Below are 27,561 nucleotides of genomic sequence, written 5' to 3' on the forward strand. Positions count from 1 at the left end.
AGACGGGCTCTGCCAAGCCCGACCTGGGCAATGGCCCCAGCCCAGGGACATGCGGGTGCTTTGCCCAGAGCCGTGCCCATAGCAGCAGAGCTGTCACACCCCAGCTGGCTGTGGTGGGTGTGAGGCTCCAGCAGTGTCCGTGGGTGGGCTGGGCAGAGCATCAGCAGCAGCACAGGAGCTGGTGGCAGCACTTGGGGAAGCACAGCCTCTGCACGGCGACACAGCATGCACACTGCAGGGCACAGAGCCAATGGCAGCGGGCATGAGCACCTCTGCGGGGCTCTTTGGATGCAGCAGCATCGGCCCCAAGGGCTGCTCTGTCCCTGCCTGCCTGCCTGGCTGATGGGCAGGGCTGGAGGCCTTGGAGAGCAGGGGCCATTGCGGGCACGGGTGTCCCAAGAGCTGCCCCCTGGCCCAGCTGGGCCCCACTTGGGGAGGAAGGAGGCTCCCAGCCGCGGCATGGCTGAGCAGCTCCTGCCTCCCCCTGCCTCTGCTCTGGGCCCCACACAACGCCTGCCACAGGAGCCCCTGGGCCCGGCTCTGGGAGGGCGGCTTTGCCCTCACCTGGCTCCCTGGCACCAGGGCCCTCCTGCTTGCTGTCGCACATGGCAGCCGTCAGCGGTGAGTCCCTGTCCAGAAAGGTCACAGTCTCCTCCAGGTGCTGGTTCTCTCTCTGTCTGGGAGACAGAAGAGTGTGGGGAGTTTGCAGAACAGGCCCAGAGCCTCAAGGGCACTAGTCCCTGCTGAGCCCTGCGTGAGCCCTGCTCCTGTCCGCCTTCTCCTCCGGTCAGTAGCAGAGGTGTTCATCATACATTCATTGGATGTGATCCGAACCAAAGAGTAAGTTCAATTTCCTGAAGAGTAATATCAGGTACTTCACTTCTCTAAGTTTAATTTATAGCAGAAATTAAATATATATCGTTATTTCATGGTTACTTTTACACTATACATAGAGCTTCCACTTTAATATTTGTGGAAAGCCAATAAGCCAATATTATAATATGTTTGTCTAACAGATGGCTAAAGGATCAGCATGAATTTGCAGAATTACTTCTTTTATTAAGTGCTTACTACAGAACAGTGATAGAATGGAAGATTTCTTTTACTGACTCATGGCTAAGTACTCAGCTTCCTTTATGTGGAGAATTTGAGGGATAGCTGTACCAAATCCAATCCCATTATTAAATTCATGGCACTAGACAAAGGAATACCTGACTGCTTTTTAAGAGTTGAACATACTTGCAAAATAATGATGGCCAACCCTTTCTAATGTCAAAACACTGAGTAGGTTTTTTCACTGTCATGTTTCCTCTGATATAGTTGAGATTAATGTGAAGATTAAGATTCAGTATGTTTTCTTTAGTCTTCCCTTTCGTGCTCTTTATCTTTTAGCACACCATTTTCCTTTCAACTCTATGGCTTCCCTCTGGTGTTTTAAATCAGGTGCAATATTTTGCTATTTCGTGGTGCCACTCCCTCGATCTACTGAAGAGGGCCAAGCAATGCCGGTCTGTCGGCAGGTCCCAGGCGTCGCTCCTGCCGGCGGCCCCGGGGCAGGAGCGGCCCCGGCAGTGCCACGGCAGGGCTTCCCTCAGGTGTCGGCACTGCCAGCCCGGCTCTGCCGGGGCGCTCCGGCAGTGCCATGGCAGGGCTTCCCTCAGGTGTCGGCACTGCCAGCCCGGCTCTGCCGGGGCGCTCCGGCAGTGCCACGGCGCACGGCAGCTCTGGCCCTGCAGCCTCGGCCAGCAGCAAGATCTGCGGGCCAGGACCCCGCAGGTCCCATTCCTGACGAAGAAAGGATGTCCTGTAACGCTTGAGCTTTGCACACTTTCAAACCTGATCAACAAGAAGAGACATTTAACGTGTGCCGAACATGGCAGCCTGCAAGCTCGGAGTGATGGTCAGGTGTTAGAAAAGCAAAGTACTTGTTGCTAGATTGGTCTTTGAAGACTCAGGGCTGGGCACGTTTCACTGATCTCAGACCCAGAGGGAAGCTGACAAAGCTTGGGAAGAAGGACGCCCACTGATTGAGGACGCAAAGGATGCACAATTTAGGGGCCATAAGGACATCTGTTAGAACTGCCAAGATAAGGAAAACACTCCTAAAGTCAACTCAGCAAACATGCTGAAATCAGCTCCAGCTGGGTAAAAAAGTGTGCTGTTTGCAGGCGACAGGACTTTGGCACCCAAATTACCCTGGGCCTGGCCGTGGGATGGTTCTGGTCACCAGAACACACAAAAAGATGGCTCAGTGCAAGTGCTGGGCATTGTGCTTCAAGAACCCAGATGAAAAATCTGGCGAGGCCGTGCTGGATTCTCGTGTGCTATCTACCCCTTCTCTCTTCTTCTTCTCAACATATATTGTAAGCCTGACTAAAACACCCTAGTTCGAGCCATGCTCACTGCCTTATTCTCAAAACTTGCAGCTGACTTAGAGGTTTAGTACCTTACAGAGCGGGTTTGAGGCCCTGCAGCTGGAGGGACAGACAAGTGATGAAGTGGGCAAAAGTCCTTATGGAACAGAGGGAGCCCTAGGGTAAGACAGCCAACAACATGTGTCGTGGCCACCTCTGTTCCGAAGGAAGGCAGGGTCCTTGCAGGCCCTTCCAAAAGCATCTCAAGGGAAGCTTTCCGTCTCGCCTGCCCTGTTTCCTTGACTTTATCTGAATCTTTCTCTCAAAGAAAGACAGTGTGAAATGCAAAGTTGTGTTTTGTGTCAGGTAAATAAATGTAACCTGTGTAATTGTAGTTGAGAAATGTGTGGAACACAGCCATGGGACAGTTATAAAGATGAGTTCTAATAAACAACTGAGAAAAGCATGGAAAAAGACTTGTGAACCAAATATCAATGATAAGTCTGTGGAATTCCTTAAAATCAGAGCGTTTTGGGCACATTGCAAAAGGCAGGCCTCAGAGACACCAGGATGGTGATTAGAGTTACGCAGTAGCTATAATATTTGTCAGCAGAAAAATTATACAAGAAGTAGAAAGAAAGAACAAATAGAACAATAGTCTGTGTATTAACGCTTGGACAGAATAACTTCCTAAGTTGCAGGAAAGTATATCTGTTGAGATGTTAGGAAGGTCTAAGCTTAATGACGGAGCTCTGTGCTTTGTATCTTGAGGCTTACAAGCAAGTATTGTATTCAAAATAAGCAAGCATTGTTTTAACTAAAGGTACGTGTGCTTGTAGTGATTGGATAGAACTACTGTCAATATGCTTTTGCTTTGTGTGACTGGTCAAAATGTTTATAAAGTAAGTTGTAACATTAAGTTCTTGGTCTGTTGCCTGGATGTGAGCTGCTGGCATCTTCCCATTGTCAAAACCATGTAATGAGACTGATGCTAAAAAATAAACAGCTCGAGACACATACCACAGCAGTCCCATCCTATTTCTGACTCGTATATAGCCCCCGGCCGGCGATAAATGCTGCTCCTCTCTGAGGACGGTGGTTAGACTAGTGGAATAAAAAAGAAGAAGATTGTGGACGACTCCGTCGCCAGAGGCCGAGGTTGTTAATAGGAAGAATGGTTCATCCCCTTCGTTGTCTGTAGCTGATATCCTTGTAAGTACTAAGCAGCAAATTTAGGGGCTCCTGGGCAATTTATCTAAAACAGAATGGAACATCTTTTACCGGCTTGAGACAATTTTACAGAATAAAGGATGTTCAGATATCTCAAAACATGAACTAAAAGACTTATTAATCTGGGTAAAGGTGAATACTCAAAATATAGACTTGAATTCTGCTTTTACCTGTGCTTTTTGGGACCAGATAAACTTGAAAATTTACCATCTGGTCTCTCTTAAAAAAGAAGAAACTTTGGTCAAACGAATGACTGTCTCCAGAGCTTTAATGGAAAGTTTCAAACCGAATGATCGTGGCAAAGACTTTCTTGAGCACTAAAACAGGACACCTCGTTCTGAAACTTTAATTCTGAGTGGTGCTGGGTCTTTGTCCTCCTCTGGGGGGGTGTTGGGTTTTGTTTGGGGTTCCTTCCCTTCTCCTGGCCTGTCCAGGCAGTGTGAACAACACCCCGAACCCCGGGAAGGCGGAATCCAATCAGCTTCCAGCTTCAGTCGTGTCCTCTGTTTCTTACGGAATTCCCTGCGTCACTGATGCTGTCACCGGGCGTCCTCCCATCCCTCCATGAAATCATCCACCCCTGGGACTCCCAGGAGAGCATTCGGGATTTTTGTTGTGCTCTGAGAATCTGGAGGGTCTGCGATCATGTTCTGGGGAGGCTGGGAGTCTAATGGGTCCGGGAGATGAGAGTTTGGGGAAGCTTTGCAAAACAGTGGCCGCTGTTTCTGTGCCTCGCTTCTCTTCCAAGCAGGCTGCGGCCGTGCCTCGTTCGGAAGTGTTGCAGGCAGGGCTTGCCTAGGGGGGCTCTGGATCCGCTCTGCCTGGCCAGGGGGCTGTGGGAGTCACCTCTGCCACAGTTTCCCCTTCCCAAGAGGTTACTCCCTCAGATCGGGCTCAGGCAGACAGATTGCTTTACAGTTTGGAGAACTCTTTTCATGTTAATTCTTCCCCCATGCCCCTTCCAGGGTTTTTGCCACTTGTAACCCCTCAGCCTCCGGTTGTAGCTGGAGGGGGGCTTTGGATATGGCTCTGCCTGCGGGGGAGCGGGCAGGAGGGCGGACGGAGGTGACAGGCGGCAGCCAGGGGCTGGGCAGGGCAGGGATGGCTCTGTCCAGAGAGATGGATGGGGTGGAGGCGGGAGAGCTTAGGGAAGTTTCTGTGGAGATACAGACAGATCGTTTGGAAGCCTTGAAGGCTGTCTCATTTGCTGTTGGGGGGAAAAAAGCATGTCAAATTTGCAGTTCGGAACTGAGAGTTCTCCAGCTGCAGGCGGGGATATGGAGTGGAACTTGTAACAGTTCATTGCAAAGTGTCACAAATACAAATTAGAGATTTGCAGCTCGAGAGCAGCCCAATTTGTATGAATCTAAAAGGATCCAATTTAGTGAATTGAGACATGATGTAGCAGGCTCTGGCTTTTTTCTGGGAATGATACAACACATTCTGTGGCCGCTACCTCCAGCGGAGGGAGGGACGTTGGGAATGTGGAGCTCTCCTCCTCCACCCTTCCTGGCAGGGCTCCTGGGGGGGCTTGATGCTACCACGACACTACTGCCAAGAACTTGGAGCTTCTTGGCAGGGTTCCTGGGACAGCTGATTGTTGTAACAACACTACCTGTTCTTCTGGGTCAGACACAGGAGTGATGAGAGGGAAAAACAAAACAGGGTCTAAATCAGAGGTAAACCTTCCACTGCAACTATCTAATTGGTCTAATATTAGTCAAAATTTAGAAAAAAAATTGGACTCAAATAAACAACTCCTTGCCTTACCAGTAAGGTATGGTCGTAATGATGTAAACCCAGGATATGAAACTTTCTCACCATGATATAAAAGAACTCTGTCAGGCTTTGAAAGACAGTGGGTTCTCTTCTCCTTATTTTAACAATGTGTTGAAAAGTATATTTAATTTTTATGATTTAGGCCCTGCTGATTATTGAAACGTGGCTTCCTCGATCTTAACCAATTCACAATATCTCTTATGGGAATTACAATGAAAAAAACTTCTTAATAAGTTGGTTAAAAATATGAAAACTCTCCTTATTTGTCCTAGTTTAGGACAAATTTAAGGAAAACCCTCTGGGAGGAGCCCCCAGAAAACAAACCCACACGGCCCCTCCCCACCCACCTGGTTCAGGAAAAAATTTTCTCTGAGAGAAGGGGAAAAGAACCTGTTTATTCAATGAACAAAGCACTCCCCAGCACCAAAAAAATTAACGAAACCAGAAGAAAACAAAACTCTTTCATGACTCTGAAGAGATGAATAAATCCAGAAAGTCTTTCCTGGGAGTGGTCGCCCGAGTCTGGACGCTGAGGATTGCTGTCCAGCACTGGGTATGGCTGCTGCAGATCACAAAATGCAGGCTTCCGGTGTTTCTTGGTGTTTCCCAGATCCCAGTCTGGAGCAGGTTGGATGGTATTCAGGAAGAGGAAAGGAAAAGAAACAGTCTAGGGAAAGAATTGGACTGCTTAGCTAAACTGATTAGGTAGCAAAGGCGAAAGCAGAAGCAAGCTGTTATGTTTTGACATTGGCACAATGCTAGTGCCCCCATGAAAATGTAATTTCTTAATTGAATGCTATGAAATAGAATTGAAAATACAGCAAAGCAGGCTTAAGGTTAATAACAGAAAAAAAACTTTATTAAGCTACTACTATAAAAGAAAGAAAGGAAAGAAAAAAAATATAAACACAGATCAAAATGAAAACTTTGCAAAGCATTCTTTTTCTTACTATTTAACTCTAACATATTACAGTGAGACACAATCTGGACTTTAATTTGGTTTCTACTTTCTAGACAATTGATATTTAGTTTATTGAGGGAGACAGGAGTCTCTCTTGTGCTACAGATTTCTAAAGAAACACAGCTGCCACATCCTGTGCTTTTATGTTACCCATGGCACTGCCTGGAGAAAAAAAGTTTGCCATGGTGACCCTTCTCTTTTTTATGTACAGTGCTTTCACCACCAATGCATGGATGGACAGACTGCTTTTAGGATTTTTTCTTTTAAGGATGTCTTGTTAAGAGGGGAGAAAACAACAGTTTAGTTTTTTATTTTTTGGGACTACAGTCGCTCCCCCCCTTCCCATTTTCTCCGGGGGCTGAGGGTCTAAGAACAGAGATTTTTTTTTTTTTTTTTTTTCTTTGAGGACAGGGGGCACTACTACAAACTCCTTAATTTTTATTTTGTTCACTCCACTTTTGGTTTTTTTAGCTGAAGTAGGTTTCTTGACTTTGCTCTGGCATCTTTTTAAAATATAGTTTTTCTTGAAGGAGAAGATTGGTTTAGTTTGTGGTCAATATGGAAAAGACTAGCTAAAAGCTACTCTTTGTCCTTCTCTTATTTAGAATTTCTTTTTTCAACATCTCAGGGTCTAAGGTGCCTTTATTTTTCTTTCTTAAACTGAGGAGGGGGGGAAAAAAATTATAAAGCTTTCATTTTTTAAGGAAGGGTTAAAAGTCTGGACTCCCAGGATGGCTTGACGCCCAGACTCTGGCGGCTGCCACGCGACTGGGCACTTTGTGGCCCCCCCACGCTTCCTTTCCCGCGGTGAACTGCTGATAAAACTGCTGTTGTCTCTTTCTTTCTCCCTTTTGGGAGAGAAACTCTGGGGAGGGGAACGGAGACATCTTAGATTTTTTTCACTTTTCTCTCTGCAGGAGGTCAGCCCGGTTCCAGTCCTTCCACCCTTAGGCCTACCTCAGTCAGGCCATGGGCCTTCCCCTTCCCCACCCAGCCACGGGCTAGGCAGGGGAGAGGCTGCACTGCACGCTGACTGGAACTAAAGAGAGCCAGTTCTCCTGGGAATTTTGCTTTTAACCCCTCTGTGTTCTCAGAGGCGTGTCTACCTTCAATTGGTCAACATCTAAATTGACTTCTTTCTTCTGGAAATTTTTTTTTTTCCATGTCAAACCACGACACAAGCAAGCAAGCAAGCAAGCAAAAGCAAGCCAGTCAGCACTAGCCTTTTCTAGACAGAAGACCATGAGGGGGAGGTGAACCCACGGCTGATAACAAGGCAAAACAAACCTTCACTTTCAGAGTCAGTTCTGAAAGCACAGAACATAATATCAAACATAAACAGAACACACAATTGGAGATACAAACACTGTAACGTCACCCTAGGACATTCCACCCCTTATCTCCATATCTTCAACATCACCTAAAAACTCCATCAAGTTAAAACTTGTATCTTTCACTTACTCATACCTTTAACACTTACACATTTCCTTCTATTTCACTTGCTCAAACCTTTGCCACTTCCACATTTCCTTCTTTCTCATGTCTGTGTGTTTTCATGTAAGACATTGGCAGTAACATCCAGCAGTGATATTTGCGCAATAGTTTCACCCCACAATCAGATCTCTCTGAGGTACACATCGTGTTGTTCCATCTCTTTGCATTATCCACCATGTACAACCTGGTCCCTGAGCAAAGACAATCCCACAAATGGGTTTGTCTGTATTCGAGGCAGAATTGATCCACACTGATTTCCCTAACAAACCTCTGACATGTGCCACTGGGACTTTATCTCCATCTACTATATTCAAGGGCTCAGACTGGGCACGACGTGCTCGATTGGTGGAACCTCGGCTGTTAACTAACCAGGTGGCCTTTGCTAAATGTTGCTCCCAATTTTTGAAAGATCCCCCACCCAATGCTTTTAAGGTGGTTTTTAACAGTCCATTGTACCTCTCCACTTTGCCTGCAGCTGGTGCATGGTAGGGGATGTGGCACACCCGCTCAATGCCATGTTCCCTAGCCCAGCTGTTGATAATGCTATTCTTGAAATGAGTCCCATTATCTGACTCAATCCTCTCAGGGGTGCTATGCCTCCAAAGGACCTGCTTTTCAAGGCCCAGGATGGTGTTACGGGCTGTAGCATGAGACACAGGGTAGGTTTCCAACCATACAGTGGTGGCTTCTACCACGGTGAGCACGTAGCGCTTGCCTTGGTGTGTCTGAGGCAGTGTGATTTAGTCAATCTGCCAGGCCTCCCCATACTGGTACTTGGACCACCGCCCACCATACCACAGGGGCTTCACCCGCTTGGCCTATTTGATGGTAGCACACGTCTCACAGTCATGGATCACCTGAGAAATACTGTCCATGGTGAGATCCACCCCTCGGTCTCGTGCCCACTTAGAGGTGGCACCTCTATCCTGATGGCCTGAGGCATCATGGGCCCATCGTGCTAGGAACAACTCTCCCCTGTGTTCCCAATCGAGGTCTATCTTTGACATCCCTGTCTTTGCAGCCTGATCTACCTGCTGCTCTTCATTAGCTCTACTTCTGGGGACATGGGCATCTACATGGCGAACCTTCACAGGTAGCTTCTCTACCCGGGTAGTGGTATCTTTCCACTCTTCAGCAGCCCAAATTGGTTTTCCTCTATGCTGCAAGTTAACCTCTTTCCACCTCTCTAGCCACCCCCATAGAGCATTGGCTACCATCCATGAATCAGTGTAGAGGTAGAGCTTTGGCCACTTCTCCCTTTCTGCAATGTCTAGGGCCAGTTGAACGGCTTTGAGTTCAGCAAACTGGCTTGATCCACCTTCTCCTTCAGTGGCCTCTGCAACCCATCGTGTCGGACTCCATACAGTTGCTTTCCACTTCTGATTCATCCCTACAATGCAACAGGAACCGTCGGTGAAGAGAGCGTAGCGTGTTTCCTCTGCTGGCAGTTGGTTGTATGGTGGAGCTTCTTCAGCCCATGTCACTGGTTCTTCTTCTTCATCTGTGACACCAAAACTTTCACCTTCGGGCCAATTTGTAATTACTTCCAAAATCCCAGGGCGATTCAGTTTACCAATATGGGCGCGCTGCGTTATGAGAGCAATCCACTTGCTCCATGTAGCACTGGTGGCATGGTGGGTGGAGGGAACCTTTCCTCTGAACATCCACCCCAGCACCAGTAGTCGGGGTGCCAGGAGGATTTGTGCTTCTGTGCCAATCACCTCTGAGGCGGCCTGGACTCCCTTGGCCACTCAGGATTTCTCACACCTGCGTCTACTCCTGGGTCAGAGGTCTCATCGGCCCCTCTAGAAACCTCAGCCCTCATTCTAGAGAGACTGCAGACTGTATAGAGAAAGCTTACCAGATTAAACACCAGGAAGATGGTCTCTTTAACAGTCAGGGGAAACGGAGCATTCTCTAATAGGAAGGTAACAAATTCAGAGTAGAAGAAGGAAAGCAAAGGCTGAAAAGCCTCATCCCCTACTTCCCCTCTAACAAACTGGCTGCACAACCATAACCATGAACCATACATTCCAGAAACAGACTTCAGCACCTTTATAAACCCCCTGGAAGCCATTACACCCAAGCCCAGCCCGATGGATATTCTGATCAGTGCCCTGCTACTGCAAAACCTACGTATTAGGGACAATATAAGAGCTATTCCTGGATAAAAAAAATAAACCTAGGGACCATAGAGGGATTAAGATCTCAAAAAACCCTAGGGTCCAGAGACACATGCAGGCCTTCACCCCAAGAGACACTATGAATTCAAACAACATAACCAGTAACTGCTCCATACCAACACAAAGTAATTGGAACAAAAATATGATTAATACAGGGTTTTTCCCACTCTCTCGAGCCACAATTTGGGCGCCAAAATATTTGTCCTAGTTTAGGCAAATTTGGGGAAAACCCTCTGGGAGGAGCCCCCAGAAAACAAACCCACACGGCCCCTCCCCACCCACTTGGTTCGGGGAAAAAATTTTCTCTGAGAGAAGTGGAAAAGAAGCTGTTTATTCAACAAACAAAGTACTCCCCAGCACCAAAAAAAAAATAACAACTCCAGATGACAACAAAACTCTTTCACCACTCTGAAGAGATGAACAAATCCAGAAAGTCTTTCCTGACAGTGGTTGCCCAGGTCTGGACGCTGGGGATTGCCCTCCAGCACTGGGGATGGCTGCTGCAGATCACAAAATGCAGGCTTCCGGTGTTTCTTGGTGTTTCCCAGATCCCAGTCTGGAGCAGGCTAGATGGTATTCAGGAAGAGGAAAGGAAAAGAAACAGTCTAGGGAAAGAATTGGACTGCTTAGCTAAACTGACTAGGAAGCAAAGGCAAAAGCAGAAGCAAGCAAAGCAAGCAAGCCAAGCAAGCAAGCAAGCAAGCAAAAGCAAGCCAGCCAGCACTAGCCTTTTCTAGACAGCAGACCATGGGGGGAGGTGAACCCACGGCTGATAACAAGGCAAAACAAACCTTCACTTTCAGAGTCAGTTCTGAAAGCACAGAACATAATATCAAATCATAAACAGAACACACGATTGGAGATACAAACACCATAACGTCACCCCAAGACATTATGGGAACATAGATATTGCCCAACTAGCAGGTGATCCACCTTTCCATAGACCAGAAAATCAGGCAGCGGAATTGCCTCAGCCTGTGCTCACCGATATTAAAGATGCTGCTAGAAAAGCTTTGTTTTCAGTTGAGCCAGCTGGTACCCATGTAAATGCTTATACTACTATCAGACAAGGTCAATTGGAACCTTTTGGCTCTTCCTTAGATAGATTAACCCAAGCTGTTGAAGAACAATGTCCAGATGAACAAGCTCATTCCTGTTTTATCCAAAACCTTGCTTTTGTCTCATTCTAAGAAGAATGTAGAAAAATTATTTTAACTTTACCTGATCAGCCTCCAACTGTAACACAGATGCTAACAGCTTGCAGTAAACTCACTTCTCCACAACATCTTGCTAATGTGCAAGTTAATGCTCTTGGAAAGCAAATTACAGAATCTCAAGAAAAGTTAGGAAAAACATTGGGAGATAATTTGGCTAGAGCTTTTGGAGAAAATTTGCGACAACAAATGGAAAAGCTCGAAAAGGTCCTGGAAAAGCAAACAAAAAAATTTTTGAAAAATCTGTTGGTACTGTACAGTTGGACTCTGATAAAAAGACTTGTTGTTTTGCTTGTGGGACTTGCTAGTGTTGTTACTGAAATCCAAAATGCTGGACTTGAAATTTCTATAACCAAAATTCAAGAAATTTCACCCTGGAAGTATCTGGGATGGAAGATGACTGAAAAAACAATTACACCTCAAAGGATACCGCTCCAGATCAGTGTCAACAATCTACAAGATTTACAACAACTTCGAGGAGAAATCAATTGGGTTAAACCTGTTTTGGGAATTACCAATGATGAACTGGGTCTGCTTTCTGATTTGCTGAGAGGAAGTTGTGACATCAACTCTCCTTGAACTCTTAACTCGTGCAGAAGCTCGTGCAGCTCTTGACAAGGTCATGGAAGCTCTCCAAAGATGACAAGCTCATCGCTGTGTTCCAGAAAAGCCTTTCCTTTTTGCCATTTTGGGAGAAAAAATGCAACTTTGTCGTCTCATTTTCCAATGGGATCCTTCTTAGAGAGATCCTTTGTTGATAATAGAATGGATTTTTTTCTGCCCTACAGGTGTCCTAAGACTATTTTTACAGTTTTAGAGATGATAGCACAAATTGTAATTAAGGCCAGAACAAGATTGTTAACTTTAGCAGGTCAAGAATTTGCAGTTATCTATTTACTACTGAAAAGAGATTATCTTGATTGGGCAATGCAAAATTCTGATGATTTACAATATGCATTATTACATTTCCCAGGTATATGTTCTGTTCATTACCCAGCTCACAAATTATTACAACCAAAATTGAGTTTTAGAGAAAAACCTATATTAAGTGAAGAACCATTAGATGCAATAACTCTCTTCACTGATGGATCAGGCAAAAGTCACAAATCGGTAATAACTTGGTTGAACCAAACAACTAAAGCTTGGGAATCAGATGTCCAAATAGAATTATCTCCTCAGGTTGTTGATCTTGCTGCTGTGGTTTGGGCTTTTCAGCTCTTTCCACAACCTTTTAATTTAATTACAGATTCTGCTTATGCTGCTAATGTGGTTAAAAGAATAGAAGGATCAGTTTTAAAGGATGTTTGTAATGATATATCATTGGCTTTCATGTCTTTACACAACTTTGCAATATAGAACTAATCCATATTTTGTTTCTCATATTAGGGCTCATTCTTCACTTCCTGGATTTCTAGTGGAAGGAGACGCGAGAGCTGACAAATTGACAATGGTTATTTCAAACTCTCTACCAAACATTTTTCAGCAAGCGAAATTGAGTCATGCCTTTTATCACCAAAACGCTCAAGCACTTGTGCCGATGTTTCAAATTTCCAAGAGTCAGGCTAAGGCTATCATTAGTGCTTGTCCTGACTGTCAGCTTGTGCAGCCTCCTGTTTCAACAGGAGCGGTCAGCCCGCGAGGCTTGCAAAGCCTGCAGTTATGGCAAACAGATATCACTAAATGTCCTTCTTTTGCTAAATTTAAAAATATTTGTGTTTCAATGGACACTTTCTCTGGTGCAGTTTTTGCTTCTCTTCACACAGGTGAAACAGGTAATCATGCCTGTCACCATTTTTTGCAAGCTTTTGCTTTGTTGGGTGTGCCCCAAGAAGTAAAAACCGACAATGGTCCCTCATATATATCTCAAAAACTTGCCACGTTTTTAAAAGATTGGGGTGTTGCTACATCTTTGCTATTCCTCATTCTCCCACAGGTCAAGCGATTGTTGAGAGAGCACATCAGACATTAAAATGCATACTTGATCAACAGAGGGGGGAAATGGAGGCTACACCACAGATGAGGTTGAACAAAGCTTTATATGTTTTTCATTTCTTAAACATCTCTGTAGCAGAACCCGATCCACCAATTTTTAGGCATTTTTCAAATAACACACATGCAAAATTGAAAGAAAATCCCCTTGTTTTGATTAGAAACCCTGAAACAGGACAAATTGAAGGTCCTTTCTGATTAATCACTTGGGGCAAAGGGTATGCTTCTGTCTCTACAGGTGCAGGAATTAAGTGGGTCCCTGTGAAAAACGTCAAACCATATCACTCCCAAGAACGTGTTGACGAGTCCAAGACCGTAGAAGCAAGTACGCAGACGTGAGCCAAACAGAGAGATCGCGGGTCATGTCTGGCATTCCTTGTTCATCGGTGGAACCTACAATCTTCTGATTTTTATGCTCTTTATAGATGTGTTAATTGTTGGTTTCGTAGAGTTCTTTTTGGCAAAAACAGGGATTTTTGTTTCTTATGTTATAGATCCTCTCTATGGGATTTTCAAAGGTGAAATTTTATTTTAAGGTCAAAAGCAACATTTCTGAATTGGTATATATGGGTGGAATTTTTGCCAATAATTAGCTCATGAAAAAGGATGGAGCAAAATCAAATGATATGCTGGTATTGGTTGGGTTTAATTGCTTTTTGCTGTGCAGATTTGCCTGTGGAACAACCAAAACCTAATGTTGGGTGACCTTAGCCAAGGCAGCAGGCTCAGATACCATATGCTTGTCTAATTCAGAACCAGAAAAGCCTTTCTCAACCTGCCTAGTCGGTGTGCCAGTAAACAATTTGCCCTTGGTCAAAAAACAATTCAATAGAGGTGAAATTGACAGTGCGGGCGATCCTGTATTAAATTTGAGTATTTGGGCCAAAGAACTTCCCAAGGCAGTATCTGTACCCCAAGAATTAGTAATCCTTGGTTCTTTAACAATGGATTTTTGCATTATGTTTACAGCTAATGATTGGCGAGAAGGTGATCCTCCAAAGTACAATGTTACTCCCCATTATTCTGCATACGGGAATTCGAGTTTTTGGTGCAATTATTCAGACAACTGGGATGTGTTTTCCAAAGAGGACCAATATCCACGACAATTGCCAAAAGGATATTGGTTCATTTGTGGAGATAGGGCTTGGCAGGGCATTCCATCACGCCTTGAAAGTGGCCCTTGTAGCATTGGAATGCTCACTGTCATAGCACCTACAGCTAAAGCAGTCATTAAGAAGAAGAATAGGGGGACAAGATCTGCTAGTTACTATGATGAGGAGTGTAAGAGTGATTTCACGCCTTGAAATGCTGGGAAAAGGGTTTCAGCAGGCTTGTTTTTACCCCAACTGGCTTCAGCAGTGGCATTGAAACAACTAGGTCAGGTTGGATGTTGGCTGAGTAAACAAACTAATGCCACATCCACTGCCATCAGTGATATGCTGACGGATGTTAACAGCGTTAGACATGCCACTCTTCAAAATAGAGCAGCAATTGATTTTCTTTTACCGGCACATGGACATGGTTGTGAGGAATTTGAAGGATCGTGTTGTATGAATCTGTCAGATTATTCTCAATCCATACACAAAAGCATACAAAAGCTGAAGGATATGACAGCTCAAATTAAAGAAGATGGTGGATCATGGTTAGATAACTTGTTCCAAGAATGGAGTTTTGCACCTTGGCTAAAGAATCTTTGTAAAATATGTTTATGTGTGTTAGGCATTTTAGTTACGATACTAGTAGTAATACCTGCATACTTCGGTGTGTACAACACATGATGGGCAAAGCTATCAAACAAGTTTTTATCATTCAGGAAAGAGAGGTAGGAAATGCATTCACAGAGAGTTCTCAAACTCTTACAGAGTTAGTGGATGAAGGTATAGAGATGGACAAAGATTTAGAACTAAGACCTTGGAATCGGCAAGACAATTTTGAACAATGACTTGTAATTGCTATCAAATATGACTTATGTGCTTTGAACTGATTGGACCTTCACAGCAATAAATTTGTTGTGTTGTAATATAGCTATGCTTAATGCAAACAAAAATGGTGCTTTAAGCAAGTAATAAGCAGAGATATTATAGGAAAGCTATGAATGCAAGGTAGTTAATAAACGACAAGATTATGACAGTTTCTTTCAGTTGAAAGAAGAGGGGGAATTGTGGGATTCCGTAAAATCAGAGCGTTTTGGGCACATTGCGAAAGGCAGGCCCCAGATACACCAGGATGGTGATTAGAGCTACGCAGTAGCTATAAGATTTGTCAGCAGAAAAATTATACAAGAAGTAGAAAGAAAGGACAAAGAGAATAATAGTCTGTGTATTAACGCTTGGGTAGAATAACTTCCTAAGTTGCAGAAAAGTATATCTGATGAGATATTAGGAAGGTCTAAGCTTAATAATGGAGCTCTGTGCATTGTATCTTGAGGCTTACAAGCAAGTATTGTATTCAATATAAGCAAGCATTGTTTTAACTAAAGGTACGTGTGCTTGTAGTGATTGGATAGAACTACTGTCAATATGCTTTTGCTTTGTGTGACTGGTCAAAGTGTTTATAAAGTAAGTTGTAACATTAAGTTCTTGGTCTGTTGCCTGGATGTGAGCTGCTGGCATCTTCCCATTGTCATAACCCTGTAATGAGACTGATGCTAAAAAATAAACAGCTCGAGACGCATACCACAGCAGTCCAATCCAGTTAGTGACTTGGATGTAGCCCCCAGCCAGCGATAAAGAACCTTTGAAAAACTGGCTAGGACAGCACAGCATTTTAGGAACATCCTCGGGAGCCATCATGAGCCATCTCCTTGCTGAAGATAGGTGCTGTTTTTAACCAGCATTTGATTACAGCAGGTCTGTTGGCATCCATTTTGTGTAATCTAAAAATAGCTTGTTCAGCTAGGGAGTGAGGACATGCTCCCTACAGGTCCAGGGAGCCACAGGCTATGGCTTTGCTATGTTCAGAAAGCATCTCTCTGCTTAGTTTTAATCCAGCTGGACTGAGTACAACTATACCCCAGTAGAAACAGAGTTTAGAGTGGGTTCACAAACTGAGCAAGTGTCCCAGCTTCCCAAGAGGTTTCTAAATCATGAAGCAGTCAAATCTGGCCCTAGCCTGGATGCTATATTCAGTTCACTTTGCCTTTGCCTTTGTGATGTGACCGAGGAGTGAGAATACTCTTCAAACCAGAGTTACAGAATTCCGTTCTATTGGTAACCTGTTTGTACATGCTCTTATTTATTATATACTTCTCAAGTATTGTTGCAATTCCCCAAAAAAGCACATCCTGTAATTTCCATGTGTAAGTGACTCCTGTGATGAAGGACTTGTGACTTCTTGGACAATTACTGTTTGTAATTGCAGAAGAAATCTCCTATTCACCCCAAATAAATAGAGTTTTACTGCTATTTAAGCCCAACTTTTTGCTGAACATTCCACATTAATGCTGGTTTTGAAGATAATACCTAAAGCTGCTAGGGTTGTTTTATTGATGGACCTGAATTAATGCAACATCCTTATTAACTCAGTCTTTTTAATTATACATTTGGGAATTTTCTCCGTAGCTTGGCCTGCTATTTGGGATCATTCACTTTACTTCCCCTTTTTATGATGAAAGTGTATTAATGAATCCCATGGGTCCTTCAGGATTTGCTCCAGCATATCAGTTGTCAGGACATTAAAGTTGATAATTTTATTAAGTGTCTGGGGTTTTTTCCAAATTCATCACTGCTTTGCATTAGAGTAGGAGCTGAAGAGGTAGGATGTTAGCTTTTCCATTTCATAACTTAAAGCAGCAGGTATTTTTGCAGCACTTTTCCCCTAGGCTAGGGCGCACCTTTCCAATACAAAGAGTTACCCCTGGGACAGGTGAGACTTTTAGACACTCAGGTACACTTTTGTCTGTGTTGATTTTAATACATGGTTGCCACACAAAGGGAAAATTTTCCTTTTTCTTATTTAAAAATCAAGACTAATCCCCTGTAAAGATATTTTAGTCGTAAACCCAAGGCTTGTTTTCTTTGAGGAGGGACTTTAATTTCCTTTCTGCCTTCAGTTTAGTACCTTTTGAAATTGCCTCACCTTTGTTTCCCTGCTTTCCTTCTTACAGTGATGACGCACCTGAAAGGGATTTTTATTGGACAATACCCCAGCAGGGTTTGAACCATGATCTGTTGCTTTGGAAGCCAGAAGTTATAGAGGCCAAGTTTGCTAGGCTTAGCATGAAACATTTGTGGACTACAATTTTCCTCCCGCACACAGCTCATTTTGAGAGATTTTTAGGATCTCGGGCAAACTTGTTACTGTTGTGAGCTTGAGGGGGGATGGCCATCAGGGATAGTAATTGGGGACAGCTTGCCATGCTGTGCTTCAGCCTGTTGTAAGAGGGAGCAGGGCTTACTCCGTGGGGCGGGAGCAGGCAGAGTTTGTGCAGCAACAGCTCTCCCGGCCAATTGCAGAGATGCTCGGTGCAGTGGAAGCATTTGTGGCGCTTCCCCTGCTTTTATTTTTAATATGCTCTTCCCTCCGTCCCGCATCAGGTGATGTCCTGAAGCTTTCGCTCTGGTTTGTGCAGTAGAACTTGGTTAAACCAAACATGTGCTGTTCAGTCATTTAGTTGTGACCTGTATGTGCCAGGAGAAGGTTCTGTATTTTGTTTCCTTTGCCTTTCTGAAATACCGTGCCGCAGTGTCAGCTCTGCAGTGCAGCTGAGCGAAACGTCTGAATTTCCATGCACACTATTTTCAAGAAGACTTAGGAGACACTGAAGAAATCTCATTGGCATTTACTGCAGTTTGCCAACATCCATTTTGATTAATGAGGCTGGAGTAGGGGGGGAGCGGAGAGCTGGAGAGCTGCATCAAATGGCACCGAGCTGCGGCTGCACAATCAGAAGTGGCTAATGCTGGTGTCAGTGAGGATGCTGGGCTTGGAGTGAGGATCCTGCAAGGCAGCCTGGCACCCTAAAGAATTGGGAAGAGGTTGAGGAGTGAATGCAAATCACAAAAACTGAGGACCAGAACTCTGGTCCCACCTTCCGGGTATCTAAAACAGCTGGAGGCACTGGATAATGCTATGATGGAACAAAGGGATCTCTAAATTTCCTCTCTATTACTGTATGTTTTGGAACAGACAAAAAGGCAGAAAAAAAATTGTTTAAATTCAATTCTCATTTTCTAAGGAAACTGTTAATTGTTCACCCCTCCTTCCATCTCCGGCCTAACTCTCAATTTCATTTGACAGTGTGCAGGCAGTGTCTGCTGTGATGACAGAACCCAATATCCAGTACCAGCAGCTGAGTTCCAGGTAAGACACACGTAGTGTCTCTTTCAAGAGAGGTTCTTAAATTCAGAACCCTTTGTGCTGCTCAGTACCTTGAGCTGCTGTGTCTGACAAATGCCTGAATTTAGCTTCATGGTATTTCATACCCTACAGTCTTCTTTGTGTCTGTATTTCTGTAAAAATGGGTGTGCAAATGTTGTATTTACCATTCATTCCTAGGAATAGAATATTTGTATCAAGAGAATAAAACACACATCATTTTTGGAAGGCTACAATACTTGTGTTGTCATGTCTTGAATCACCAATGATTCTAGATAAAAATAATTCATATTTCATTGTGCTCAGTGGTAAGACAACTAGCGTGGTCTAATAATGTAAAGTGCTCGCAACTAGAAGTTCTCTACACATCTTTAAAAATCCACCCCCAAAAGAACAAAACAAACCCCAAGAAACTCTAACCCCCAAAGCCATAAGGGGCCTAATTTTGGTTTATTTCTGAGTGCACCCTAAGGACACTCACCACTGCAAGCTGCTGAACACGGAGTTCTTTTGCAAGCCAGAGCACTTATACCCATGCTTAGATGTTCCAAAGTTTATGTGTGTGGGAGCTGTGCCCTTGGGTCAGATGCCAACAAACTGCACAGTACCTGAAAACCTAATTCAAGTGTCTGCAACCTTCTCCCTGCTGGAATCTCCCCAGGAAGGCATTTTTAATTTTTGCCACTCCTGATGCAGTACCTGTTCTACAGTAATTTTGACAAATATGTTCACTTCTACCTGACATCCAGGCTGCAAGATCCTATTTTAGTTCCTCTGTGTCTAATAGAGACTGTTTGCTTGGGTTTGCATGTGGCACTTTAAGTAATGGCAGAGAAAACATCACAGCTTTTTAAATTCCTTCTCTTAGCTTGGCTCTCATCCGTGCTGTTAATGCAGGTAAATGAAGTGCAGTCACGGTGGGGGGAAAGGGCATAGGAAGCAGGGAAGCCATTGATTTCAACATCTTCTTTACAAGCTTCTCACATGAAGTTGTTTCCTCTAGGAAATTCTAGTCAAAGATGTACATGTGCAGTCTCATGTTTTTCCTAGAAAAAGCTTCAATTGGAAGGAAAAAAACCCCAACATCTACAGCCTTTCCAAGAGAGATGATCTAAGCGAAAACAAAGCTGAATTTGACGTGCTGTAGTTTCTCAGAGGCAGCTGTAAGGTTTGATTTTTTTTTTTTTTCACTTAAAAGCATGTTTTCTGCCTTAGAGCCACATAGATTTTTATTTTATCTCCTTCTGCTTACACTCCTCTTATCATCCATGTGATTTGCAATACTTACTTTGCATAGGCAGAGTGACTGATAAATGATGATCCATTTATGTCTCAGTGGAGGTTATTGTGGATGCTTGGATGCTGCCATGTTCTTTGATTTAACTGGGAACATACCAGGTTCTGAGTATGCATGGTATGTGTTTTGTACTAAAAAGAAGATGAGGGAGATAAAAGCATAAAAACAAGTGGTGCGGTCACTGTTTTAAATTCTAAAAGAATAATAAGTCTTGGGGTTAACTTGGCAGTTAACTTTTTTTTTCCTGATTTCAGGCTACAGCTGTTGGAGTTAGTGGGGGGAAATGTGTTGTCATATGGAATAGCTTGACAAAAACCAGTCTTCCAGTCTTCATGGTGTGAAAGTAATGGTGGGTAGTGAAAAGAACTGCCTGTTGGATTACTCAATCTGTTGGCACCTACCAAAGGTGTCAGCATTTTACACAAAGAAAAAAGATAGACAATAACTGAAACAAAAGGCTTCTAGGATTCTCTATAGTAACAAGTGCATGTCTGTTTATAAAACCTTATTTGAGTTCTGGGGGATAAAGTACTTTTTACAAAACATTTCTTTTATATCGCAGTAGTGCTTTAAACTTAATTTTAAAAACAATGCTTTTATATAGTAAAGGAGATGCTTTACTGCATGTATTGAAGCAATATCTAAAGCTCCTAAATTTGTTAGAAATGTAATTTAACAATAAATTTCCTACCTCCCAGTCTGGAAAAGACAAACTGTATGACCACAGAGAGGGGAAAGAGCAGCTCCTCTTCCTGACAAATTCAGGGTGGGATTGCCCCTTCTGTATTTGCACTCCCAGGCTCCCTTCAAGGGTGGGATCTGCTTAAGTCCAGTCCCATAGAGTAGAGAAAATGATTCATTCTTGAAAACTCCACTATTGCTTTGATAGTCTGTTTTAAAGGTCTGTTTTACTTTTTTCCTTCTGGTAGATAATGAATTTAAACTGTAGCAGAGAGCTCTGAAGGAATTGTTTCCTGTATCTGATTTCTGAAACTGTACAAGTCTCTGTATTTGCTCGGGTCCTGCTGATCTTCTCCACTGTGATGAATCTACACAGGACTCTTTCAAGCTTGCCATGCTGGTGTGGCAGCCTTTGCACCTTGGCAGAACCTGCCAACTGATGCTGGCAGGTAGCACTTGATCTACCTTGCACTTGAATTGACAAATACTTCAGTTTTCTTTGGTTTGGTGTTTGGTTTTGGTTGTTTATTTTTTTAATTTTAGATTTTGCAGCTTTATCATTTTACAGAACAATGACATTTAATTTTCTAGATACAAAACCAATTGTGATAAAGTCACACTGTAAAATCTTTTGTCTTGGGAGAGAAGCAAATATAAAGTGGCAAAGTATACTGGCTTTAAAAAGCTTTTCTTCCTATTCTTGGAAAGCAATTGGACTTCTTTCCATCTCCCCTGAACTTCCTGTTCTTCATCAGTGTCCTGGTTTGTAAGATAAGCTTGTATTCTATTTGCCATCTGTTGGAGATTGGGCAGGTTTGTTATCTCTTCCAAGAACAATGGTTGGTTCCGAAGAGGTAATCGTTTGTTAACGGGCCATTGACTGGCTCACTGCAGGCCTGGTAACGTAACACCATCCCATTGTGAGATGCTCCACCCAGAGGGGGAAGCCAAGCACTCTTTTATTGTATAAAGGGGTACCTTTTGGGAGACAGAGCAGCTCTCTCTCTCTTTGCAGGATTCCCAGAGAAGCAGCTCCTTTGGCGGGATTCCCAGAGAAACGGCCGGAGCGCGGTGAGGCGGCGGCGGTGGAGCTCGGAGGCAGCCCCGGCGCTGAGGAAGACCAGCCCAACTGCCACCAGATCTTCACAGAAAACTATACCTTTCTTAAGATCACCGCTTCAGCTGCAATTCATCAGCCACTGCAAGGGGAGCAGCTGTCATTTCAACCGGACTACTACTAACAACCCGACTCCTCAGGGTGTCAGATTGTGGACTTTATCACTAGTTTTATTTGTACCAATTGCATTTGCCTTTTTAAATTGTTATTTAGTTTCTCCTAGTAAAGAATTGTTACTCCCATTCCCATATCTTTGCCTGAGAGCTTTTTAATTTAAAAATCCTGGTAACTCAGAGGGAGGGGGTTTACCTTCTCCATTCCACAGGAGGCTTTTGCCCTCCTTCACAGACTCCTGTCTTGTCAAACCAAGACACAGTAACCTCCCAACAGATAATGGTTGTCCTTATATCCTTTCAAAATCTCCCCATCTCTATCATGGGCAGGAGGCTGGAATTCTTTTGTTCTGACCTCAGATAAAAAGTCTTGGGACATGACAGTGAGAAATACATAAGGCAATTGTTAGAGGAATGTTTTGGGGTCTAATAACTACACTGGGCACTGTTATTTTAAGCCTCTGAGTTGTAATAAACCAAACAACATTCAAAGGAAGAGCTGTCAAATGTGGAGACAAAACTGTCCTGAGGATGAGTGTGAGGGTGGTTAATGTCTGTCTCCTCCGGGCACTTCAGCTGACCATTGAAATGTGCTTTGTGTTTATACAGCGGTGTCACCATTGCTAATTTTCTTCCTTCACTGAGGATTCGGGCATGGCAATGCCCCTGTAACAAAGCAGTGCCTTCACTTTCATCCTGGTTTTCCCCAGAGAGGTCTTGAGGAAAATGTCAGTTCACCTGAAGCAGGTTTTGAATTTCTCCAGTGCAAGAGAATCCATGTGGATGCAACACTTTAGTCAGAGAAAGAGAAGCCAGATAAACTTTCCCAGGTGTTGCTGTGGGGAGTTTTGAGATGCCTGAGAGAAAGACTAAAAACAACCTTGAAGCTGGTGTTTTGAACGGCTGTTTTCTCATCAGATGTTTAGCAAAGAGTGTCTTGTGAATTAGCCAATGGTGCGAAGAGCTGCTGATTAAATGACTAATCAGGTCCACCTGTAATAGAACGGTGTATAAAATAATGGGTTTCTAATAAACTCGGAGTAACCTTCTGAAGAGACCTAGAGTCCATGTGTGGCCTCAGTTCCACTCCTGACTCAATGCACAATCTCTGTGTGACTGCCCCCTGCCAGGGGCAGGAGCAGAGATTTCCCTTGGCCGGGGCTGGAGCCCTGGAGTGGCAGTGCCTGAACAGCACCTTACTGCCAACAGTACCAGCCTCGATGGCTGCCCCAGGGCGTGGCATTTGGCCCTGCACTTGCTGCAGGAGTCCCTTCCTGGGTTCCCTCCTGGCCAAACCTTCGCACCCATCTCAGAACCTGGGCAGTTACCAAGGGGGCTGCCTCAAGTGGTTGCCAGGGACCTGAGGCCATGGCTGCCCCAATTGTGGATGCACGATGCTGATGTCAGAGTGGCCATTGTGACCCGTGCAAGCAAGGTCACAAAAGGGAAGGCTGGGCTCAGGCCGCGTGTCAGTGCGACCTGACAACGGGAGGAGAAGGCAGGGCAGGGACGCTGCTGCTCAGGGACCAGCGGAGCCCCACAGCTCGGGGCTCTGGGCCTGTGCTGCAGGCTCCCCTGCCTCTCCCTGCCCAGAATCAGCGGAGGAACAGCCAGAGCGGACTGCGGTGTTCCTCGAGGCGACGACGGGAGGAGAAGGCGGACAGGAGCAGGGCTCACGCAGGGCTCAGCAGGGAGTAGTGCCCTCGTGGCTCTGGGCCTGTTCTGCAAACTCCCCACACTCTTCTGTCTCCCAGACAGAGAGAGAACCAGCACCTGGAGGAGACTGTGACCTTTCTGGACAGGGACTCACCGCTGACGGCTGCCATGTGCGACAGCAAGCAGGAGGGCCCTGGTGCCAGGGAGGCAGGTGAGGGCAAAGCCGCCCTCCCAGAGCCGGGCCCAGGGGCTCCTGTGGCAGGCGTTGTGTGGGGCCCAGAGCAGAGGCAGGGGGAGGCAGGAGCTGCTCAGCCATGCCGCGGCTGGGAGCCTCCTTCCTCCCCAAGTGGGGCCCAGCTGGGCCAGGGGGCAGCTCTTGGGACACCCGTGCCCACAATGGCCCCTGCTCTCCAAGGCCTCCAGCCCTGCCCATCAGCCAGGCAGGCAGGCAGGGACAGAGCAGCCCTTGGGGCCGATGCTGCTGCAGCCAAAGAGCCCCGCAGAGGTGCTCATGCCCGCTGCCATTGGCTCTGTGCCCTGCAGCCTGCATGCTGTGTCGCCGTGCAGAGGCTGATCCGGACATCTGCGGTGACAAAGTGGAGAAGGGCGGACTCTGTGCCCACGTGTTCTGCCTGGTGAGTGGCTCTGGAAGCTCCATCCACCATTGCAATGGGCAGTTCCTGCCCCTCTCTCCTCATCTGCTCCTCCTCTCTGCTGCAGTTCTTTGCCACTCTACTTTTTCCTCAAGAGAACAAACATGTTGGACTCATGGGATTTCTTCCTAGAGATATCCAAATTGCAGTGTGGAGGTCGGCACAAAAGGTGAGGGCCTGACTCAAGCAGGGAGATTTTGCCAGGTGAGGTTTGCCAGAGCTTAGCCCAGACACTTGGAAGGAAAGGCCTGCCCTTCTGGCCGGCTGCGGGGCAAAGTCTGGCTCCCAGCAGCTGCACAGAGGCTCTGGCACAGGAGCCCCCCTCCTCCACCAGACGGCTCTGTGGGCTGAGACCCAGCAGCGGCCACATCCTGCGCCCTGCCCGGAGCGCTGGGGCTGCCTGGGGAGGCCCCGAGGCTGCTGCTGATGGGGCTGCTTGGCTCTTTCCAGCGCTGCTGTGTCTGTGGCCAGAGCGGGGCAACCATCATGTGCTGCAAGGAGGGCTGTGACAGATGGTTCCACCTGCCTTGTGCCAAGGAGGGTGGCTGCGTCAATGTATACATTACCCCATATAGGTAACTCCTCTCCCATTCTGGCCACCAATGAGAAATGGTCAAGCATTTCTCACTTTGCCCATCCATTTTCCTCCAGCTCCTTCTGCCCTGTGCACCGTGCAAAGCAGAACGTTGAGGCAACTCCAGAGCCAGGCACCGATTGTCTCATCTGCGTGGAGCCAGTGGAGGATAGAAAGACTTTCAGAACCCTGGTGTGCCCAGCGTGCAAAAGGGCCTGGTTCCACAGGGACTGCATCCAGGTAGGAGCCCTCCCCTCAGCCCCAGGGCAAAGCAGGTGCTCAGCAGCACCAGGGCCTTGCTCACCCTGCTTCTGTTTGCCCTGCAGGGACACGCCATGTGCGCTGGTGCTTTATTCTTCCAATGCCCCCTGTGCAGAAACAAGAAGGAATTCACTGTGGAAATGTTCATCCTGGGGATCCGAATCCCCTTCAGGTTGGTGTCCTTCTGCCTGCCTCACAGGACAGGAGCTGCAAGGTCTGTGCTCTGCCAGGCCTTGCCCCACCAGTCCTGTCCCTGCCCTGTCCCGTCAGTCTGGGCTTTAGCTTCACGCACGCCTTGGAAAAGTACGGGAGGAAGAGCAGGGACAACCTGTACCTCCATGAGGGGAGGGCAGCAGAAACTCATCAGCTTTTCCTTTCTCCATCAGACTGCCAACCTGGGAGGACAACGATGCCTACGCGGATCTAGGAGAGAGGCACAGCAGGTGCAATGCCAGGGATTGCCTTTACCCGGGAGGCAGGGAGGAGGCAGAGGAAGAGGGGTAAGTTGGGGAGCGGCACCTGAGGCTCTGCAGGGTAGCCGTGTCACTTCAAGGGCTCAAAGAGAAAAGAAGTAGAAGAGCTTGGCCGGACAATCAATTTGTCCTCAGTGCCATAAACCCATTTGCTTCCCCAGGCCCTGGAAACTGCTCCTGTGCTCCTCCTGCGCTGCTGAGGGCACCCACAGGCGCTGCTCTGGCCTGAGAAACAGCGTACAGAGCTGGGAGTGTGACAGCTGTGCTGGTCTTGAAACGAGTATGAGGCAAAGCACCCGGTGTCCCTGGGCTGGGGACAGTGCCCAGGCTGGGCCTGGCAGAGCCCATCTGCTCCTGAAGGGCTGGGGTTCTGCTCTGGCCAGGCTTGCCTTGGGCCTGGGTGGTCTTTGACATTCCTGCTTGTCCTTACAGCCTCCAGGGATGAGCCAGAGCCCAGTGGCCCCAGCCCGACCAGTCAGTCAGGACTGGAGCCTGCTCACGGCTCCACAGAATCTGAGGCCATCAGCCCCAGCTCCCATGGCCCGGTGCCATCGGGGCAGGATCCCCAGGCTTCATCCGCAGAGACCAGCAGCCGCAGCAGCCAGCAACGCACAGCACGGCAGCAGTCTCTGCCATCTCCCTCGCTGAACACCAGCAGCCCCAGCAGAACAAGGTCAATGTACAGCAGCACCCCTGAGCTTGAGGACAGGGGCCATTCCAGACATGCTGGGCCTGGCCGCAGGCGCACCCGCTCCCGCCAGCAAGGTCGGGCCCCAGATGGACCAGTCCGATCGAGGAGTAGCTGTGATGGCAGCAGAAGGACAACACCAAGTACTGAGATGCCCAGGCAAAGAGAGACACCTTCACAGGCATCCCCCAGATGCACCTGCTCCCACCAGCAAGATTGGGCCCTAAGTCCACTTGTCCAGTCGAGGACTCGCCGTGACAGCAGCCAAAGGACAGCACCAAGGACTGAGACGCCCAGGCAAAGAGAGACATCGCCAGGGACGTCCCGCAGACACAGCCGCTCCCACCAGCAAGGTCAGGCCCTAAGTCCACCTGTCCGGTCCAGGAGTCGCCGTGACAGCAGCCACAGCACAGCACCAAGGACTGAGAGGCCCAGGCAAAGGGAGACATCGCCAGGGACGTCCCGCAGACACAGCCACTCCCGCCAGCAAGGTCAGGCCCTAAGTCCACCTGTCCGGTCCAGGAGTCGCCGTGACAGCAGCCACAGGACAGCACCAAGGACTGAGACGCCCAGGCAAAGGGAGACATCGCCAGGGACGTCCCCCATACACAGCCGCTCCCGCCAGCAAGGTCATGCCCTAAGTCCACCTGTCTGGTCCAGGAGTCGCCGTGACAGCAGCCACAGGACAGCACCAAGGACTGAGTGGCCCAGGCAAAGGGATACTCCGTCAGGAACGTCCCCCAGACGCAGCCGCTCCCGCCTGCAGCGCCGGGCCTCGGATCAACCTCTCCGGTCCAGGAGTCGCCAGGACAGGAGCAGGAGGAGAGCAGCAAGCGCTGAGAGGCCCAGGCGCACAGGGACACCATCAGAGAGTTCCCATAGGAGCAACCGCTCCCACCAGCAGCATCAGGCCTCAACTGGGACCTCCAACAGCAGCACGTAGCTTCATGTTTTCTTTCTAGTCCATCTGTTTGCTGCCAAAAGTGAAGGTGAGAACAGTCAATACAGAGACCTTGAGATTTGAAGGTCAGTGAGAAAACCGTATTAGCTCTTGACATTTCTACTGGCAGGAAAGTCCTATTGTGCTAAAGCCCTTGATTTCTGTCTTACCATGTATTAAGTGAAAAGTCACTTAAATGATGTGGCTAAAGAAAAAGGACTTTTGTTCCGGCCTTTTGACTCCAAGCTGAGATGTTTCCCCACTGCTCACTCTTGAAAGTTAAACTCTCCTTTATGGGCTTGGATACGGTTAGGGAGACGTTCAGAGCAAGGTGGTTCCTTGGGAATCTGTATTTGGAAAGGATGTGCGTTGTTTTGCTATCCTTGAACAATCTAATTTCAGTAAAGCCAAAAGGAAGAAGAAAGAAGAGAGTGAGACACTGCCTCAAGTGTCTGAAGAAATCCATTACTATATTGCTGCTGATTTAAAAGACTTGTTTGGAGCTCCAAATAATAAACCAGAAAAGACTGTGGAAATACCCCGGGACAAAGAGGATGCGCAGGACCCTGCCCCCAGATGACCATTTGG

General features: G+C 46.5%; 1 protein-coding gene across 1 annotated transcript; it reads left to right on the forward strand.

Annotated features, from left to right (window-relative positions):
- Positions 1-605: 605 nt before the first annotated feature.
- LOC144247030 (G2/M phase-specific E3 ubiquitin-protein ligase-like) lies at positions 606-26,873 on the forward strand. Its single transcript, XM_077786218.1, is given in 14 exon segments — positions 606-621; positions 12,979-12,987; positions 13,443-13,539; positions 18,443-18,505; positions 19,857-19,934; positions 21,393-21,397; positions 23,928-24,019; positions 24,488-24,612; positions 24,689-24,906; positions 24,909-25,044; positions 25,259-25,372; positions 25,507-25,625; positions 25,778-26,110; positions 26,800-26,873. Coding segments are annotated over 14 exon segments (1,479 nt in total).
- Positions 26,874-27,561: the final 688 nt, after the last annotated feature.

This window comes from Lonchura striata, chromosome 12 (genome assembly GCF_046129695.1).
Source record: "Lonchura striata isolate bLonStr1 chromosome 12, bLonStr1.mat, whole genome shotgun sequence".
NCBI classification, from domain to species: domain Eukaryota; kingdom Metazoa; phylum Chordata; class Aves; order Passeriformes; family Estrildidae; genus Lonchura; species Lonchura striata.